Source organism: Eulemur rufifrons, chromosome 2, assembly GCF_041146395.1.
Source record: "Eulemur rufifrons isolate Redbay chromosome 2, OSU_ERuf_1, whole genome shotgun sequence".
NCBI lineage: Eukaryota > Metazoa > Chordata > Mammalia > Primates > Lemuridae > Eulemur > Eulemur rufifrons.
In genome coordinates, this window is record NC_090984.1 from 47,865,618 (window position 1) to 47,884,314 (window position 18,697).

The 18,697-nt window shown below is 46.5% G+C and overlaps 1 protein-coding gene across 6 annotated transcripts in view; it reads left to right on the forward strand.

Annotated features, from left to right (window-relative positions):
• Window positions 1-18,697, forward strand: part of FRMD5 (FERM domain containing 5) — a 298,361-nt gene that overhangs the window by 234,863 nt on the left and 44,801 nt on the right. For 4 of the 6 annotated variants that reach the window (XM_069484181.1, XM_069484174.1, XM_069484167.1 and 1 more), the window contains exons 2-4: window positions 13,414-13,518; window positions 17,652-17,694; window positions 17,929-18,007. In XM_069484181.1, coding sequence (XP_069340282.1) covers window positions 13,414-13,518; window positions 17,652-17,694; window positions 17,929-18,007 — 227 coding nt within the window. Of the gene's footprint in view, window positions 1-13,413; window positions 13,519-17,651; window positions 17,695-17,928; window positions 18,008-18,697 lie in introns of those variants that run through there. The other 2 variants (XM_069484200.1, XM_069484210.1) reach the window with 2 other exon arrangements.

The window sequence follows — 18,697 nt, forward strand, 5'->3', positions numbered from 1 at the left end:
CAATGATGCATCTTTTTGCTGAGGCAGCAGCTTTTCCCGTCTTGAACTGATGACTTCCTTTGGCCCATACATGTCATGCTGAAGATTAGGGAGATATGGAGTGTGCAGAGGAAGAGCAAAATTAATAACAACCTTTGGGGACTATAGAAAGGGTACATAAACCTCTCATCAGCTCCCCAGTCTGGGGGATTTGGGATCAGTTACCACTGATATCCAATCTCCAGAGTATAGACATTTGGAAATGTTCTGATCAGAAAATAAAACTCTTAAAAAAAAGAAGAAGAAATCTGGCTTTAAATGCTGCTCATTGCTTAAAAATTTTCAAATATTGTTGATTAAGTTACTGTTTTCCATTAGATTTTGAGGATTTCCCCTTTTGTGTGCCCTCATGGAGAAGCACAGTGTCTGTAACTGTTTTCAGCAGGAGTGGTTTTCTGGTTGAAGCAGGCCATGAGTGCCCAGGTCTAATGATTCCAAAGAGTTCAGAAAGGAATTCAAGCAATGGACTAGATATATGTGCATGGCTACGCATTTATACATATAGTCAGAGGATTATAAAGCCAACCCAAAGCTACGTAGAAGGATGGAGCTGTAGGTTGCTTCTGCAGGCACCATATGAGAAAATCAAACAATGAGAGTTTAGCATTTGGAAAGAATGTGAGCTTTGCAACAAGGCAGTCCTGGGTTTGAATCCTACAGACTGGTTGTGTAGGCTTAGGTATGTCATTTGACTTCACTAAGCCTTAGTTTCTCTTTATAAAATGAGGCTAATAGAAACCTTCCTTGTGAAATTGTTGTTAGCATTAGAGGTAATGCTTGCAGAATGCTTTGCACGTGGTAGACTCTTAAGAAATGGTAGTTATGATTTTGGGTTTCTGTCAAGAGTGAGGTGATGGACTCTGATGTTCCACCCAGGTCCCCCCTGGGAGTGCTGTTGACAGTGGTCTATATTCAGTGGCTGCTCAAGGCAAGCGTATAAAAGGCCTGTCTTGATTCAATGTGAAACAACTCTGAAGGGCCATTCTCACACCAGAGCTCCCATGGTTCAAACAAGTCAACAGTAGGCCTACTGGCTGGGAGTGGTGGCTCACACCTGTAATCCTAGCACTCTGGGAGGCCAAGGCAGGAGGATTGCTTGAGCTCAGGAGTTCGAGACCAGCCTGAACAAGAGCAAGACCGTGTCTCTACTAAAAAAAAAAAAAAAAAAAAATACTAGGCCTACATCTCAGCTCAGCTTCCCCCTCTGCTCACTCCAGCTTTCTTCCCCTCTCTTCTGTGGGTGTTGATCCCAAGAGCACTTCTTATTAAACATCCCGCATGCTAACCTCAGGGATCTCCATTGAGTTCATCCCTGAGGAACTAGACCTGTGACAAATGCCAAGGCAGGTGTCCAGTCCTGTGTTATCATGAATTTCTCATTGATCTGAGGGGCTGACCTAAAGTTCCTGTGGCATCTTGGCCAGATGTCAGGATATATTTTAGAAAGACAGGCAAAACATCAGGAAAACTGTAAGGGAAAGTCCTAGAGACATGTAGAACTTGCCTATAGAAAGGCATTTGATAATTTTGAGGCATTACAAACATCCTAAATCTTATTTCAGATAAGCCCAGGAGCATGAAAGTATTTTTCAGCATCAACTTCCTAAAAATAACTTGGCTATGAGGTTCACATCAATATAATTAAGCAAATGTAGTGATTAGTCTTTTCCAATATTGAGCTCTTCATTCTCTTTCCAATGGCAAGGACCCAGTTAGAGACCTTCCTGGAAGCAAAGCTGTGTTTTCCTTTCCCATGACTGTGTGTCGGTGGCATAAGCAGTTACTTGGGAGCTGAGCTGTACTGCAGGCGTCTTTCTGGGAACCCAGTGGAGTTTGGGCGGGGAGCCCAAACGTAGCCCCTTTCCCTCTCCTCCCAAGTACAGCCTGTAGAGTTAGAATCAGCAAACTAGACAAAAGGCAATACCCATCAGGCCAATCCTGAAATGAATTTGTGGGGCTAAATTAGACTGATTTGGACATGGACACCATCTCTAGGAACAGCCTTACCCCAGCTTGATCCTTCTCTTTCCAACACTGACCTCACTGGTATAAGGAGGGAGGAGCTCATCAGGTAAAATTAGCTATTGCTAATTTGCTGGGTCATATTCATTTAGTAATTAATCAGCAAATACTTCCTAAGGATCATATACAAGGCACTGGGCTATGAACCATGAATGCAGACACTAGACACCACATTTCTGTCTCTCCCAGCATTAGAGAGGAGAATGGACGTGAATATGCGAGGCTTAGCAATAGGATCGTTTGAGCTCAGGAGTTCGAGACCAGCCTGAGCAAGAGCGAGACCCCCGTCTCTACTAAAAAAAAAAAAAATACAAAGAAATTAGCTGGACAACTAAAAATATATATATATAAAATTAGCCGGGCATGATGGCGCGTGCCTGTAGTCCCAGCTACTCGGGAGGCTGAGGCAGGAGGATTTCTTGAGTTCAGGAGTTTGAGGTTGCTGTGAGCTAAGCTTGACACCACGGCACTCTAGCCCGGGCAACAGAGTGAGACACTGTCTCAAAAAAATAAAAATAAAAAATAAAAATAAATAAAAATAAGAGACACCTGTTGCTGCTCAGCAAACTAACAAGTTCAGGGACCCAAAGGCACTCATCTCAGAGCACATCCTCAGCTTCTATTCATACCTCTGCCTAGATCCAGAGGCTCTGCCTCTGATTAAGTCTGGGATAGTGCTGGGATGAGGTTGGAAGAGACACTTTATCAGCCCTTTCCCATCCCTGTCCGTCCCTATCCCTTCTTTATCTGGACAGTTGGAGAGTTCTCAATCTTATATAGAGGACCATATGAATAAAACTTTACTCCCCGCCTTCACACCGGCCAGATTGTCACCCCTAAGGCCCTCCCACATAGAAATTCAGGATCCCCACTGCCACCTGGATTGCAGTCTAGGAAATAGTGGGCCTAGAGAGGACAGAGGGTGGTACCAGCCTCTGAGGAGATCCTGCAATAGTCTTCATTGTATGAGGCTGGAGGCATGCGCTGGATGATCTAATAGGATTTTTGTCGCTCACAGTTGAGTGTAAAATGACCAGACTCATAGCAGGATGATAGTTTCACATAATGGTGCTCACTGTCTCAGGCCTGCTAGAGGCAGTTTCTAGAATTGAATGGATTCTGTTTAGTTACTCTTTCCATTTACTTTGAGCAATGGCCCTGTGTTTTTTTAATTAATTAAACTAGCGATAAATGTTTTAAACATCTACCTTGTTAAGTCTACTTAATTACTCTTTAGAAAAAATTTTTTATCCTTGTTTAGGAGAAAATGGACCTGCAATATGATTACTCTGGTCAGTTAATAACCAAATCCGGCCGAGTGCAGTGGCTCACGCCTGTAATCCTAGCACTCTGGGAGGCCAAGGCGGGAGGATCACTTGAGCTCAGGAGTTCGAGACCAGCCTGAGCAAGAACGAGACCCTGTCTCTAATAAAAATAGAAAGAAATGATCTGGACAGCTAAAATATATATACAGAAAAAAATTAGCCAGGCATGGTGGCACATGCCTGTAGTCCTAGCTACTTGGGAGGCTGAGGCAGAAGGATTGCTTAAGCCCAGGAGTTTGAGGTTGCTGTGAGCTAGGCTGACGCCATGGCACTCTAGCCCAGGCAACAGAACGAGCCTCTGTCTCAAAATAAATAAAGAAAGAAATAACAAAATCGGAGATTTGGGGAAAATAAGGGGACATGAGATTATTTGCAGAGAGGGAAACTGAGGCCCAGAGAGAGACAATGACTTGTCCAAGAGACCACAACCAGAATCTGCCTTTCCTTATTCCCATTACTTCTCTCCTGCCCCAGACTCCCTGCTCAAAGCTGAACATGAAGGACTTGCCTCCCTGTCATGGAACTACGTGCTCAGGGCATATATCCTGTACTTATCCCTCCATACAGGGGCACCTGGGTCCTCTCCCAGGAAAAGGGAGAGAAGGAGAAGGCTGGTCATGGCAGCCAAGACTGAGAAGCCTTAAGGAGTTCAGATGCAGGGAGGTAGGCGGCAGCAGGTGGAAGGCTGGGGAACCTTCCAGCCCCACCTCCTAGATAAGAGAGCCAGAGGCCAGGAGAGGAAATGTTCTGGAACAGACTCCCTGTCACTGACAGCAGAACTGGTGTGAGAAGAGGACCTTTTCACCTGGATTAGGTTTAATGATAACTACCAGCTTTACTTTCAGATGATGTAGTTCATAGCAAAAGTACAGTGAGTTTTGAGCTAGTTAGCCACTGAAAGTAAATAGTAATTGGGGACTTGACCTTGCTAGCCAGAATTGGGTAGCTGCCTACTGAAAGGCAGAATTTGAAACCTGGCAGGAAGGAACAGAGTTTCTTTGCAGTATTTAACTCACAGTCTAATGCTCTGAAGTTGGTGCTCTTGGCATATGAAAATGTGGAAGGTTAATGAAAGTGAGGATTGTGCTGACAGAGCTGGATGGTGGTAGAGGTCAAATATGCACTTCTCTCTCCCTTATCCCTGCAGTCTTGGCTTCAAGAACAGCTAGCGACAAACTGATGTTGGGGAAGAGTTGATCTGGTCCAGTGATCCCGAGACCGGCAACAGCAGCATCACCCAGGATGCAGCAGCATCACCTGGGGACTTGTTAGAAATGCAGATTCTCGGGCCCCATCCCAGACCCACTGAACTAGAAATGCTAGGGGTAGGGCCCAGCAATCCATATTTTAACAAGCCTTCCAGGTGATTCTGGTGCAGGCTCAAGTTTGAGAACCACTGGTCCAGAGCATGATATGGTTCTGAATTTATTGCTTATTAGGGAAGCTCTACCTTCCGAGTGAGCTAGCTGTGTGCCTCCTGTCTTGCCTCCCCTTCCTGTCCTCTTCCACCTCTGGGACAATCACTGTTGGGAGATTCGGAGTCTGTCCTGCTGCGTTTTCACACCTCAGCATTTGCACAGGAAACCATCTTCCTACCCATCTGTTTGGCTCCTGGTCCCAGCTGTCTCCCTCCTCTCCTGGGACTCTCAGTCTTGTTCCAGGGAGGATGTTTCTTTCCACTTGGTGGTGGAAAGGGAGGCATTCATAAATCTGGCTTTGTTCCACTAGTGACACCAGAGAACAAGAACAAAATCAAGAACCACCACGATCGCCACCCCCACCCCACCCTGCGCCCTTTGGAACCCATCTCAGAGTTCTGTCTGCTGCAGTAAGGGGCTTTCATGGGAGGCCCTGGCCATCCGTCTCAGGAGAAGCAGTGAAAATGACCTGTCTGGTCCCCAGATAGGATGCCAGCAGATGCTCTGGGGAACTTGGGACTGCCACTGGGGAGCTGTGGGCTCTACTTGCCCATCCCTCTCCCCTTTACCTGCTAACATCCCGTTATGCAGTCACCTGGGGATTTCAGAGGGAGGAGTCTGATGATACAATTAGCTCCTGTAGCTTTAACTCCAGAGAGAACCTGTTATGTTTTTTGAAGGAGATCAGGGCTCTGAGTTAATTTATTGAAATACATTTTGCCAAATTTTTTTTTTCTTTTTATTCTAATCAAAGCCAAGGCATTAAAAGATACAGTGTCTGTTGGAATTGTGTCATGTCTCATCCTCCACCTCACTCAACTCCCCCTGTCTCTGTGGCACTGAGTAGAAGCTGCCAGATGTCTGAGGGGCTTTGGGATGATTGCATATATTTGATATTTTCTACTCTTCTGATCTGGTCCGGAAGAAATAGTCTTCAGTTATGAGGAAGATGCAGATCTGGGCTTGGAGAACCCCATGGGGCATACTTCCAAAATGCTGGCCATGCCCATATCTTGGGGACACCACAAGGTGGACATGTAGCCAGGATCCACCCATGTATTGTTGTCCAGGCAGGACAGGCTTCTGTTCCTTCAGGGCACAGTCTCATTGCCAAGGCCTTGTAGTGTTCTCACCCATTCATCCTAAAGAAGAAGAGGTCACTGGAGGCCGAGGAAGTTGGTAGGAAGGTTCTTAGGGCTTGTGAGTTTTCACAGACCCTGTGTGTGTTGTGTCTCTTGTTTTGAGTGTCACAATAATGCTTTGAGAGATGGAGTATTGTAGAGGAGGAAACTGAAGCTCAGAGTAAGGGATGGATCTGAGGTCACAAGCTGAGAAGTGGCAGACCAGAGCCTTGACTTTGAGTCTCATGCTTGTCCTCAAAGCCTTTGCTTTCCCAGAGAGCCCTGCCCCTTTCCGCTCCCCGTGCCTCCACCTCACTTGTAGGGAACATGAGTGACCTGATAGAGTTGAAAAGGAGACTTTACTCAGGACTCAAAAATCCTGACCTCTTTTATTTATGGGCTGTGTCCACCTCAGGATCATGACATACGTTGGTGCTGGCCAATAAACAATTCTCTGTGAAGGGGAAGGAAACTGGGGAATAACTGCAGAATTATGAAGACCCATAAGTTTATCATATTTCTTCTGACCCTGGCCACCTAGGCCACTCCCTGTATCCTCAGAAATTCCCTAGACTTGCCAAACAACATGTGCATTTGCTTTTCCAAAAAAACGAACAATAAAGTGAGTTGTCAAACTGTCCTTAGGGTTGGGGGCAAGAAGTCAATTTTTCCCAAAATTCTAGATTTTCTTTTGAAGTTATCTGAAGCAAAATTGTATGAGATGCATAGTTGTATGAGAGAGTGAGAGAGAGAGAAGAGGAAGAGAGACAGACAGAAGAGAGAAAGAAAATATGAGCTTCACAAATACAAAGAACTCAGCCTGGCTGATTGTCCAGTAATTCTGCATCTGTGACATGACGAGTCTGCTGAGATATTCAGCACTGGCTGGAAAAATACAACCAAAATTTATTCAATCAATAGCAAGATGCAGTGATGCTTTAAGAGTGCCTTACTTGTAAAAGTGGGAAAGATGAAAAAGTTGTCTGCTTTTCTTCAGGCCCAGCTCTGTTTTTTTTCTTTCCAGAAAGTTCACTAGCTACGAGGAATTCACATAGGAATGAGAAACTGTGGCTTTTGAAGCGTCATCATTGATATCTCAATAAGACTAGTTCTGTCTTTAGCCCTGCTCTTGCAGGCTGTACAGCAGCAGGTTTGAAGGTTCTGCTCAGAGGGTCTTAATTGCCCTTGTTGAGTCTGCTTTGGGCCATCTGTGCTGACAGAACACTTAGTCCTCCCTCCCATGCCATTTACTTGCACACAGTGACCTCCGTGTTCCAGACTGAGCGTGATCTCCCAGCCCTGCGTGCATGTCCTCTGCGTGCTACGCCATGTGGCGATGAGCTAAGCCGGTTCTCTGACCGAGCGAGGACTGCCCACAGGGCTCCCGGCGGCACCGCACCTGGCATCTGAACCCACAGATCTCTGTGTGGCATCGTGAAAATCACTCTGGCTCTCGATTTGCATACAGAATGGGGGTTGTTGGGGCAAAGAAGTTGCTGCATGTAAGGATCTGGTGAGAAGAGTGGCTAATTAGTGCTGGTCCTCTCTCCTGAACTCTGATTCCCCCCCACTCGGGGCCTGGCTGCTCCCTTAGGAGCCACGTGGTTACCTGGGCCCCATGGCAGCCTCCTGGCACTATAGTCAGGATGCCAGGAGCCTGCTCGGTACCCAGCCTGACTGCTGAGTTTTGCAGAGTAGGGACTAGAGGGGAGAGCCTGGGCAGGGCTGACCTGTGGCCCTGCTGCATTTGTGGTGACCTGCTACACCAGACAGTGTGGCTTGCAGATGGACATCTCTGCTTCTCCCCCTGGAATGAGCTTCCTGATCTTTTCCCGGAGTGAGCTGGCTGCTCTTCTAGCTGCAGCCTCAGCAGCTCCTGGGCAGATTTTGTTGGTTTAAGCCTAAGCAAGAAAAGTGGGCTTCAGGGCCAGGAGCTCAGCGGGGGTTCCCTCCCTTCAAAGAAAATGAAAATTAGTGTGGAAGGTGCTGAGGTGAGAAAATCTGGGGCCCCGCTATTGCTGTTAGCACTTGCACCCTCACTCTCACTTTGCCTCACAGCACTGGGCTGGGTGGAGTGTGACCATAGGGACAGAGCCGACACCCCAGTCGTTGACACACACTGTTCTGCTCAGCTCACTCATGCCGTGGCCTTGAGAAGATGAGCTAATGTGGCCGTTCCTCTGTGAATTTAAAGTGCTTCTACACAGCATCTGCTCCTGAACCTCGCAGATCTCGGCACACCACACGTGTCCTTAGAGGACACTGGTAAGGAAAGCAAGGAAGTCTTTGGCCTACAAGAAATTTAAATATAAAGTTAGGCTAGAATGGGGGCTGAGGTGTCATCCCATCCCTGGTGCCTGTGTCTTCCCTGTCAGGCCTCTGAGGACAACTTGTTCAGTTCTTGCCCTTTGCCCCAGACCCCCAATCTTGGCCTATTCCCAATCCTGGACTCTGTACTTTGGGGCCACAGGTGCCCACTGTCCATAATCCCCCCATCTTACACTGCCTCCTCTAAGAGCCCATGAAACCATGGCCAGCTCCCCTTTAAACAGCCCGGAGAGAGAAAGTTGTGATTGCTCTTGCCTCTGCAAGCCTCATTTAGTTTGCACTTAAAATCTGTGTGCCTCACAAGTAAGCAGGATTGAAGAAAGTGAAGTCTAATGAGAGGGGGCTTCCCCCGTGTTAGCTTCCCCCACCAGTATGCTGCGTGCCAGAGTCCCTGGGCTTGACCCCATCTATGATGGGCTAAAACTAAGCTTCTCTCCCGCCCAAAGGTATTGACTATGAGGCAGAAAATGCAATTAACCTTGAATAGTTTAGGTCACTGGCCCAAGCTTGCTTACTGCTAGCTGCCTCAGTCCCTTCCCTAAAGAAATGCACACCATAGGGAACCAGAACCAGGCAGGAGGAGCAAGAATAGCCACTCTCCTACCCCCACCGTTGCAGAATGATTACGCAGGTTCATGAGTAATTCTGTGCATATAGGGAGAATAAATGGGTTGTACTTATATGCATTATCATTTTCAAATATGTGTAGTGTAGGTACTGTTGTGGTTCATAAAATATAAATGTATTTTTAAATGGGTGCTTAATAAGTTATTTTGACCCAATAATGTCTTTGGGAAGAAAATAACCTCAGAAGTCTAGCTGGAGGGTAAGGACTTGGGTGCTCCGCCTCAGCTCACTTGTCCTGAAGATAAACGTCCTCAGGCTTGGAGCCCTTACGTTGTGGCTACACAGTAATCGCCTGTCAGCACAAGCGCCTGTTTCTCCAGTGTAATCAATGGCACAACATCCAACGCACAGCACACAGTTTAGCCATCATGCTGGGGAAATTGCAAAGGGAGGAGAAGATAGAAAGTCACTGGGCTTTGCCATCCACCAAAGAAAAGACTGGTTGCTGCAGAATATTCCAGAAACTCCTGGGACTTAGGGCTGGGAGACCATGGAGAGGTTATCCTAGGACTCAGCTGGCATCTAGAAGTGCAAGCGGACCCATGAGGCCAGGAAGCTGTAAAATTCCTAAAATCCTGCCCCTGCCAATGGCTTGTTGTAGCGAGCGCATCAGGATGGTACAGCTGCATGTGACTGCACCTGAATACTGCCGCAGGGATGCTCCGCCAGCCACGGGCACGAGTGCCTTAGGGGAGGGCCGTGTTGCAGCCTTCGGTGAAAGGTGCCTGCCTTTGTGTTTCTGCCATTTAAACTTCATGGAGTTCTGCTGAGAAGGAGCTCTGTTCCCTCCTGTCTCGCCATTCCTCTTACCCCCGCCCCCAGCCTTAGAACAGCGGCTTCTCTTCATTAGTCTACGCAAGAGCCTCCTAGCTGAAAACCACGAATCTGCCACTGGGAAATGGGAAATGGGAACCTGAGGGAACTATTACTTCATGGTGGGGAACCAGGGGATTCACCAGATGCTGAGAAATAAACAGAAAAAGATCCTCTTTTATAGATGCAGGGGATATATAATGGGATATGTCCTTGTTTCATAACTACTGCAAGAGAAAACCTGTGCTTCTTTTTTCTTCCTATGAAGTGGGAGAACTCTGAAGTTGGAGCTACTGAATTTAGGGTTTTACTAGTTAAGAGCCTTGCAAGCACATGTGAGCTTCCAGCCCCTGAGAGTGAGTTGTTGTTATGGAAGGCGGATTCTTATTAAAAGACCGTAGGGTTTCCATCACAGAAGCACAGTTTCCCTGTGGTTAGCTCTGTCCCAGGCCCTTGCTAATATGGTTGTATGTATGGAAGTGAACTTCTTTAGCCATTAAAACTCATACCAGTTGATCATAGTGTATTATAGTAGCCAGCTTGGTGCAAAGTAAAATTTGTAGAGAAAAATAATCATAATATGCCACTCTTACTGTTCCATTTTAGTTGCTCTATGAGAGATAATAGTGTAGGACATGCTGCGTGGGATAGAGTTAAACATATTTCCTCTGCTCCCAGAGGAACCTTAAATATCAGTTTAAGCTTTGTGGATACTCTAGGGCATCAGTAAAGAAGTAGCTGGCAGGCCCTGCCCAAGGAGACGGTTGTCAATGGAGTCCCTTGAAAGACCTGGTCTGCGGCCCCCCACCCAGAAGTCTCAGTGCGATTCTTAAGTCTCTGTCCTGAGAGTAGCTCTTTCTGGTGGGAGACAAAAGAGATGGGGAATGAGGCCCACTGCTTCAGGACTGTGTCATGAGACGGAGCGTGAGGCCAGCAGGAGAGGAAGGGGAGGAGACCGCGTGTTGCCTCCTTCTGTAGTTGAGCTGTCCACTCACCCATCCTTCAGCTTCTGCAAGGATAAGCTTCTTAAGATATTTGCTGAGAGATTTAGTATCCTGCCCTAGTTCTCCACAGATAGCACGGGGTGAGCCAGCAGAAGGGGAAGAGGTAACATGTAAACCTTTTGTAAAGGTCTTAAAAATATGCCCATTCTTGGAACAGGGCCAGACCCTTCTGTAATTGCCCATGGCCTTGGGCTTTGGCACAGGGTGTGATCTTTGGATCTTATTACACAACCTCAATTTGGATGCAAAATTAGACACGGACCCACCAGAGATAATCATCTGAGCTGAGCTGCGGAGACCACTGAGGACAGGCCCACAGGGCGATGCTTTGCAGGGCTCCAGATGTTCTGATAGTTTCCTGCAAGTCATTCTCCACCCACTTCATCCCAGGCACCCAGGCAGGTCTCTGAAGTAAAAAGGTTATGGGTTATAAACAGCCTAGTTTCTCACCATTTTGTCAAACCTTTTAGCCAAACTTTTATCTTCTTTTCATTCAAATTTATTCAGCAAATAACTATTGAGTACCTATCTGCCATGTATCAAGCCCTGTGCTAAGTTCTGGGGGAGTCCTGCCCTCATGAAAATTATAGTCTAGAAAGAAAGCAGACAATAAATAAACAAACCAACAAAATGATTGCAAACTGTTATAAGTGCCATCGAGGACATAAACAGGATAATGAGATGGAAAGTACCTGGGAGGGCCATTCTAGAGGAGAAGACCTCCTGCACAGGGGGTACTTAAGCTAGGACATGAAAAATACAAGGAGGAGCAGAGAAGGGTTGTAGGAAAAGCATTCCAGGCATAGGGAATACAAAGACACAGAGGCAGAAGAGCCTCAGCATGTTCAGGAACAGAAAGACCATGGCTGGAAGGTAGTGAGGAGAATGATTTGGGTTAAATTCAGAGAGAATTTAGGAGCCAGGCTTCCTTGTGCCTCCAAGGCCATGATCAGGATTTGGATTTTATTCTGAGAGCAACAGGAAGCCACTGATGGTGTTAAGCAGAAGTGAGGAAGGTAATTAAAGATCATTGTGTGTTCACTGCCACATTGTTTGTAATAGCAAATTAGAAACTAATTCCGTCAATGTGGAACTGGGTAAATAACTTTGGGTTCGTTACAGTGGTATGCAGTTAAAAACTGTGAGGCATATCTATATGTACTGAAGAAGGATTTGCAACATATCCTAAGTGGGAGGGGGAAAAAAAAAAAACCAAGAAACAGAATAGATCATAAAAATGTTACAAATATATTTTAAAGAGAGGAGATGTAGGGCCAGGCGAGCTGGCTCACATTTATAATCCTAGCACTTTGGGAAGCCAAGGCAGGAGAATCGCTTGAGGCCAGGAGTTCAAGACCAGCCTGGGCAATAGCGAGACCCTGTCTTTACCAAAAACAAAACAAAACAAAACAAGAAAATTAGCTGGGCATGATGGCGCACACCTGTAGTCCAGGTTGCGGTGAGCTATGATGATGCCACTGCACTCTCGCCTGGGCTTCAGAGTGAAACCCTGTCTCTAAAAAGAAAGAAAGGAAAGAAAGAAAGAAAGAGAGTGGAAAGGAAAGGATGGAAGGAGGAAAAGAAAGAAAGGGAGAAAAAGAAAGAAGGGACGAGAGGGAAGGAAGGAAGGGAGGGAGGGGAGTTGTATATGTATGTATGTTTGCCCATATATAAAATATCATATAAAGGATATCCAAGAAGCTGATAACAGGTTGCTTTTGGGGAGAGGAACTAGGGAAGAAAGCACCTAGGGCAGAAGGGAGACTTACTCTGTTTTTTTTTTTTTTTTTTTTTTTTGGAGACAGAGTCTCACTCTGTTGCCTGGGCTAAAGTGCCGTGGCATCAGCCTAGCTCACAGCAACCTCAAACTCCTGGGCTCAAGCGATCCTACTGCCTCAGCCTCCCGAGTAGCTGGGACTACAGGCATGTGCCACCATGCCCGGCTAATTTTTTCTATATGTTTTTAGTTGTCCAGATAATTTCTTTCTATTTTTTTTTTTTTAGTAGAGACAGGGTCTCGTTCTTGCTCAGGCTGGTCTCAAACTCCTGAGCTCAAACGATCTGCCCACCTCTGCCTCCCAGAGTGCTAGGATTATAGGCGTGAACCACTATGCCCGGCTGAGACTTAGTCTTGATAATATATCCTTATGTATGTTTGAATATCTTACAATGTGTTTATATGACTTATTAAGCAAAAAAGATATTATGTCTATTATAAATTGCAGTCACTCTGGTTGCTGTGTGGAGAATGACTGAGGAGGGCAAGAGCAGAGCAGAGAGTAGTTAGAAGGCTCTGGCAGTGGTCCAGGTGAGGGATGGTGGTGGCCTGACCCATGGGTTGGTAATGGCGATGGAGAGAATAGATGGATTCCAGATTTACTTTAGAGGCAGAGCCAGCTGGACTTGGTATTTACCAATTAATGCTGTATTGCACACTGGTCTTGCCTATTTCCACTAGTTTAAGAAAGCTTTGTGCATTAGAGATTGGAACTGGGTTTACCTAACTTCTCTGATGGCTTTGTGGTGGGAAGAGCTCCTGGGCTCCTTCCAGGTGCCTCAGGATTCTGGAGAGTATCTGATGTATCACAGTGTGGAGAACAGTTATGGATGTGTGCTCCTTTCATATACACGTGCAACAGTTATAAATAATGTCTAATGACCGTAAAAACACTGGGGAAGCCCACTCACTTCTCAATGGAGCTTGCTTTCTTTGCAGAGAGATGCCAAAGGCCAGTACCTGTTTGACCTTCTGTGCCACCACCTGAACCTACTTGAGAAAGACTATTTTGGGATCCGCTTTGTAGACCCAGATAAGCAGCGGGTAAGTCAATGTCCGAAGCACAAAGGGAAGACAGGACTAGTCAATAAGCCTGAGACCTTGAACTGTCACTCACATTCAGAGTTAAGCCCCAGGAGTCCAGGGACCAGCCAGGCCTTGCAGTTGGATGTCATCTTTTCAAATCATATCATTAGACCTGAAAGGTACCTTTGCTAGAGTTCACCTAGAGAAGCCTGTCATTTTACAGATACTGAAATGGCAGACGAGAGAGTTTAAGTGGTTTGCACAAAGTTGCCCAGTCGGAGGCGCAGCAGCTGGGCTAGTGTTGTAATCTCAGAGCCCAGATCACAGGGTGAGCCTCTCCTGCCCCCTTTCTAATAAGTGGGCTGAACCGCATTGTTCTGGATAGGAAGGGCCTCCCCCGAGGTGCCATACCAACCCACCAACCCAGTCTAGGCAGGACAGGGATAGAGACAAACTGACGTGGCCCTTTCATTGCCTTGCAAATCCTGCAATCCTTGCTCTGCTCTACACAGCACAGCCAGCTCTGCAGACACAGGGCATTGACAAGGATTACGATATTCCAAACAGATACAGGAACAAGTCCATTATCTCAGGCCCCTGACTACCTCTCCAGCTTCGTCTCCCCTGACCTGTCTTCTCCCCGAATGATACCGTGGCTCTCCACACACCTCGTGCCTTCTTTCTTTGCAGAGCCTTCACCTTCACAGTTCCCCTGCCTAGAACACTCTTCTCCTTTTCCTCCAGTTTTCTTCTGACTAACTCCTTTTCACACTTAGGGTCTTAGCTTAGACTTTTATTTCTTCCAGGAAGTCACCCCTAACCCCCACTCTAAACTAGGGGCCCTCCTATGGCCCCCATGTGCCCTCTACTACCTCTGTCATAGCACTTATTACACCATGCTGTGATTATCTGTTTGATTACCTGTGTTCCCTGCAAAAAAAAAAAAAAAAAAATACAAGTTTCTTGAGGACATGGACTTCATCTCATTCATCGCTGTCTCCCATGTAACTAGCACAGGGCCTAGAATGTGGTTGATATTCAACAAATATTTGCCGAAGCAATGAATGGGTGAGTGAGTTAATGGTGCATATATAGCACTATATTTCTCACCTCCACTTGCCCAGCCTCCCAGCTCACAGACACCTGCAGTTTCTACAATTTCTGCTTACCTGGTTTTTGCTGTTGGTGGGGATGTACTCTCTGGCATCCCCATTGATGTGGCAAAATATGATGGACTATTTTTATAAATGGTGTTTGCTTATCTGAGCTTTCTCTCCTTAAAAAGAAAGGCCAGTTACCCCAAGATTCTTCATCTCCCAGAGGGGGTGGTGTATGGAGGAAAAAGGGCAAAATGTATCCTGTTCGTTATTTTTTAGTTAGGTTGGAATATGCCTGAGAAGAACAAGAGAATATGTGGAGGTGATAAAGATTAAAAGGAGAAGGAGCTAGAAAGAGCTAAGAAAATGGGAAAGGGGAGAAATAAACGTTCGTGGAGTGCCTGCTGTGGGCCAGGCTCTGCACTGAACACAAACTAGTTCTTCCAGCTGATGCACATTGTTCGCTGAGCTGTGTGGGCGCTAAGCTAAGAGCTTCACATATGTTATTTCATTTGTTCCTTAACACAAATGAGATGAGTATCCATAATTATAATATGTGTTCTCCAGATGACTAAATAAAGTCTCAGATAGGTTAAGTAACTTTCCCAAGGTAAGTGGCAAAGCCAATCTTGAGCTCAGACCTGTCTGAGCCTCCAGGGCCTGTATGATTTCTAAGATTCCATGCTGAATTCATACCTGATAGCCTCTGAAAGTTGGGTGATTTTGTGCTTTGAGAGAGGGGTTAGAGAGAGCAGGGAGGCTTAAAGGGGTACCTGGGGCTTGTTGGGAAATGGGCTTTTAAGAGTTATCCTAGATCCACGGATTCAAGGTAGAGATGTAGGAGGTGAGCTCCCTGGCTCCCTCAGGGTGTAAGGCCCTAAACTAAACCTCCTCCCTGGGTGCAACCCAGCACTCGCCCCATCCCTACATCACTGCTTGCTCTGGGAGCTCTGCAGGTCTCTCCTGGTCCTCCACTGCCCTGCCCCACTGTTCCCAACTCAGGCTCAGGGCCTCCGCCTGCTCTCAGCCTCTCCTGTGCACCCCGTCAAGCCCCCAGAGTCTGAAGATGGTGCCACATTGGCCCATTTGCCCAAATACAGGAGGAAACCCTCCTCTCTGAATCTTCTTTTCCTCTTCTGATCCCTTCTCCCCAAGCCCATGTCACCAGTTCGCTAGGGATTCTGAGGCCCAGATTTAGCCAGGCAGCTTCAAAAAGCAACTCTGGCCATTGCCATATTCTTGGGATCCTCTCAAGATTTCCCTGCCAGACCCTTAAAATCCCATGGACAAACTATGACAGCTTTTCACCCCTTTCCCACCCCCTTCCTAAGCTCCTCCAGCCTCAGTCCTTCCTTGAGCTCTCACTACTGTACACATCGAAGTCTTCTCTCCAGCTATTGCCAAGGGGAATAGCCTCTTTGTAATTCAGCTCCATCTGTCCTCTGCTGAGAACGCATCTCACAGTCATTCTTCTTAACTTCTATAGAACTTCCTTTGTTAATTCCTTTTAATCTATCAGTCGGATGTCTAGGGGTGTTCTATTTACTGAGTCCCAGACTCTTGCTGTGTTCCCCTCACTATACACAATTCCAGGGTGCTCTGAGCAGATAGGCCTCCTCCGCCTTCACAGGCACAGCCTGGAACCCCGGCAGTTGCTGTGCAATTTCATCTCTTGCCTTTGCTTCCCATGAAGCCGAGCCGCGGTGGGCCGTGTAATGTGAGAAGGACCTCTTAACCACATTGAGTGGCTATAATGAGTTGCCAGCCTCGTGGGAACTCGGATCAGAGGAAGCAAGAGAGCAGAATGTCAGCCGGGATTATCCATGTGGAGCTGATGGAAGAACTGGCTCTTAGTGGGTCCATTAACTGCATGCCCCGTGGCCCAGCCCAGAAGGTGATAGCTGGGAGTCAGGGGAGGCCAGGATGCTGTCTGCATGGCCCTGGCTGCTTTCCTGCCAGAGGGAGGACTCTGCCAAGACATTATGCTAAATGGAAGTAGCCAGAAAAGAGGGAAGTGTGGACCCAGTCTCTTTTTCCATTCAGTAGCTACATATCTAACACTGTGCTAGGCACTGGTGATACAGTGTTAAATACAGTTTTCTTCCCTCACAGAAGTTACATCTGGCAGCTTTAAGCTACTTCCAGATAATCAAATCCCAAATAATAATAGTCCTAGCTAATCCTGATTAGCATAAAAGCAACAAACATCAATAGTAAATTTTATAAAGGACCCATGTAGAATTGAGAAACATATGTAGAATGTTTTCATTGCTTCCTTACCCCAAAATAAGTACCATGGGAAAAATTATGTTGCTACTATACTATGTCCTGCCTCTTTGACAAGCTATGTAACAAAAACATTTGTACCCCCTTAATATTTTGAAATAAAAGAAAAGAAAAAGAAACTCCAAGGGAAGAAGGACACTAACCTACACATTGTTTGTGGTTAGTTATCTTATGAGACTTAGACTTTAAACATCCCTGGATGCCAAGGAATCCTGAGTATGTGTTCTCTAGTTCAAGGGCTGGCAATCTGTGTTCCTCCAAGAAAGATGGAGTATACAGCAGCCATCCCTGCCTTATGAATTTCTACTCGTCAGTGCTTTCTAGAGTTGTTCCAATAGCCTCTATCCCCACTCCCCTGCCAAAGACGTTGGTATATAACACACACACACCCCACCTATCAAGTCAGCATTCCCTACTCAAGCTGGGTGGCGTTTGTCGCCACCCCATGTACGTGCCGTCGCTCAGGCCTACTAGCCTGCCAGGATCGTGGCTCAGAACTTCGGCACCCTGCCTTGGAAGGCAGCACTTCCAGGGAAGCCCAGAAATGACATCTGAAGCTGGAACTATCCCCCTTTCCCAGCTAGGTTCCATGGGGAGCTTGTTTCAGAAAATCATATCGCTTTTTACTCCCCAAACCTATATTTCACAAGCTTCTGGGCTGCTTTCACCCTAGGCTATAATCTGTCTAGTTATTTAAATTGGATGAAACAAATTATTTTTGACAGTGCTTCTCATTAGGGTTTTCATGTTCTGTGTTCTCTGTTTCAGCACTGGTTGGAGTTTACAAAGTCTGTGGTGAAGCAATTGCGATGTAAGTATTTATTCTCCATGAAAAGACCGAAGCCTCCCCCTCACACCCCGGGGAGGGTGGGATGAAACTTCCCACATGTGGTCTGCATATGTAAATTTCCATTATCCTGAGTATCAGTTGACCCTAAACACATGAGGATTTTCTTCTGCATGGACTATGCATACTGGTGGGAGGACAGCCCAGTCATCTTCTGGGAGAGGGGATTCCCTGATGGGCACCTCTTTTTCTCTGCAGCCCAGCCTCCATTCACCATGTGCTTCCGTGTGAAGTTTTACCCTGCAGACCCTGCTGCTCTGAAAGAAGAAATAACCAGGTGAGGCTGAACACACTTCCCCAGCTCCTAAGACCTGTTGGAGAGGATAGGAAAGGGGGCCTGTGACCTCTTAGATCCTCTAATTGGGAAGTGCCTCATTCTTACAGGCAAGGAACTCTTCCTACCTAGGACCTACTTCTTCTGCATTTCATTTCCACATTCTTTCCTTTGCTCACCCTTCAGTGGAAATGGGACAGACTGAATGTCTTTCCTTCAACAAATGTGAATACTTCATCTCTAACTGATCACTTTCAAGGGGATCTGGAGTAACTAATCAAAAGCATTTTTTCTTTGACTTATGATGTGGCCGCTGTGGACATTCTTAGAGAGGCCTGTGCTGCTGCCTATTTGGGAGATTGAAAACAGATTCAAGTGGCCTAATGGATGTACTTGGGGGATGCCAATGTGTGATGCTGAAAGACAAGCAGGGAAATACTGAAGGTTTTAAATCCAGATGGGTAAACTCCAGTGTGCTGCTGGATCAGGTTCGTGATAAAGTCTTTATTGTGGGGATCATGTTCTGTGGCAGGCAGGTGCTGTGTGGAATGAATCCTATCTCGTTCAGCACCACTCAAGGATGAGAAAGAACCTCTGTGCCCACTACCTTCCTACAAGAGGGTCAATGAATAGGAGCTTCAAAGCTTCCTCAGGATTTTGGATATCTGAGCCAAATTTACTCTGAAAGTCTCG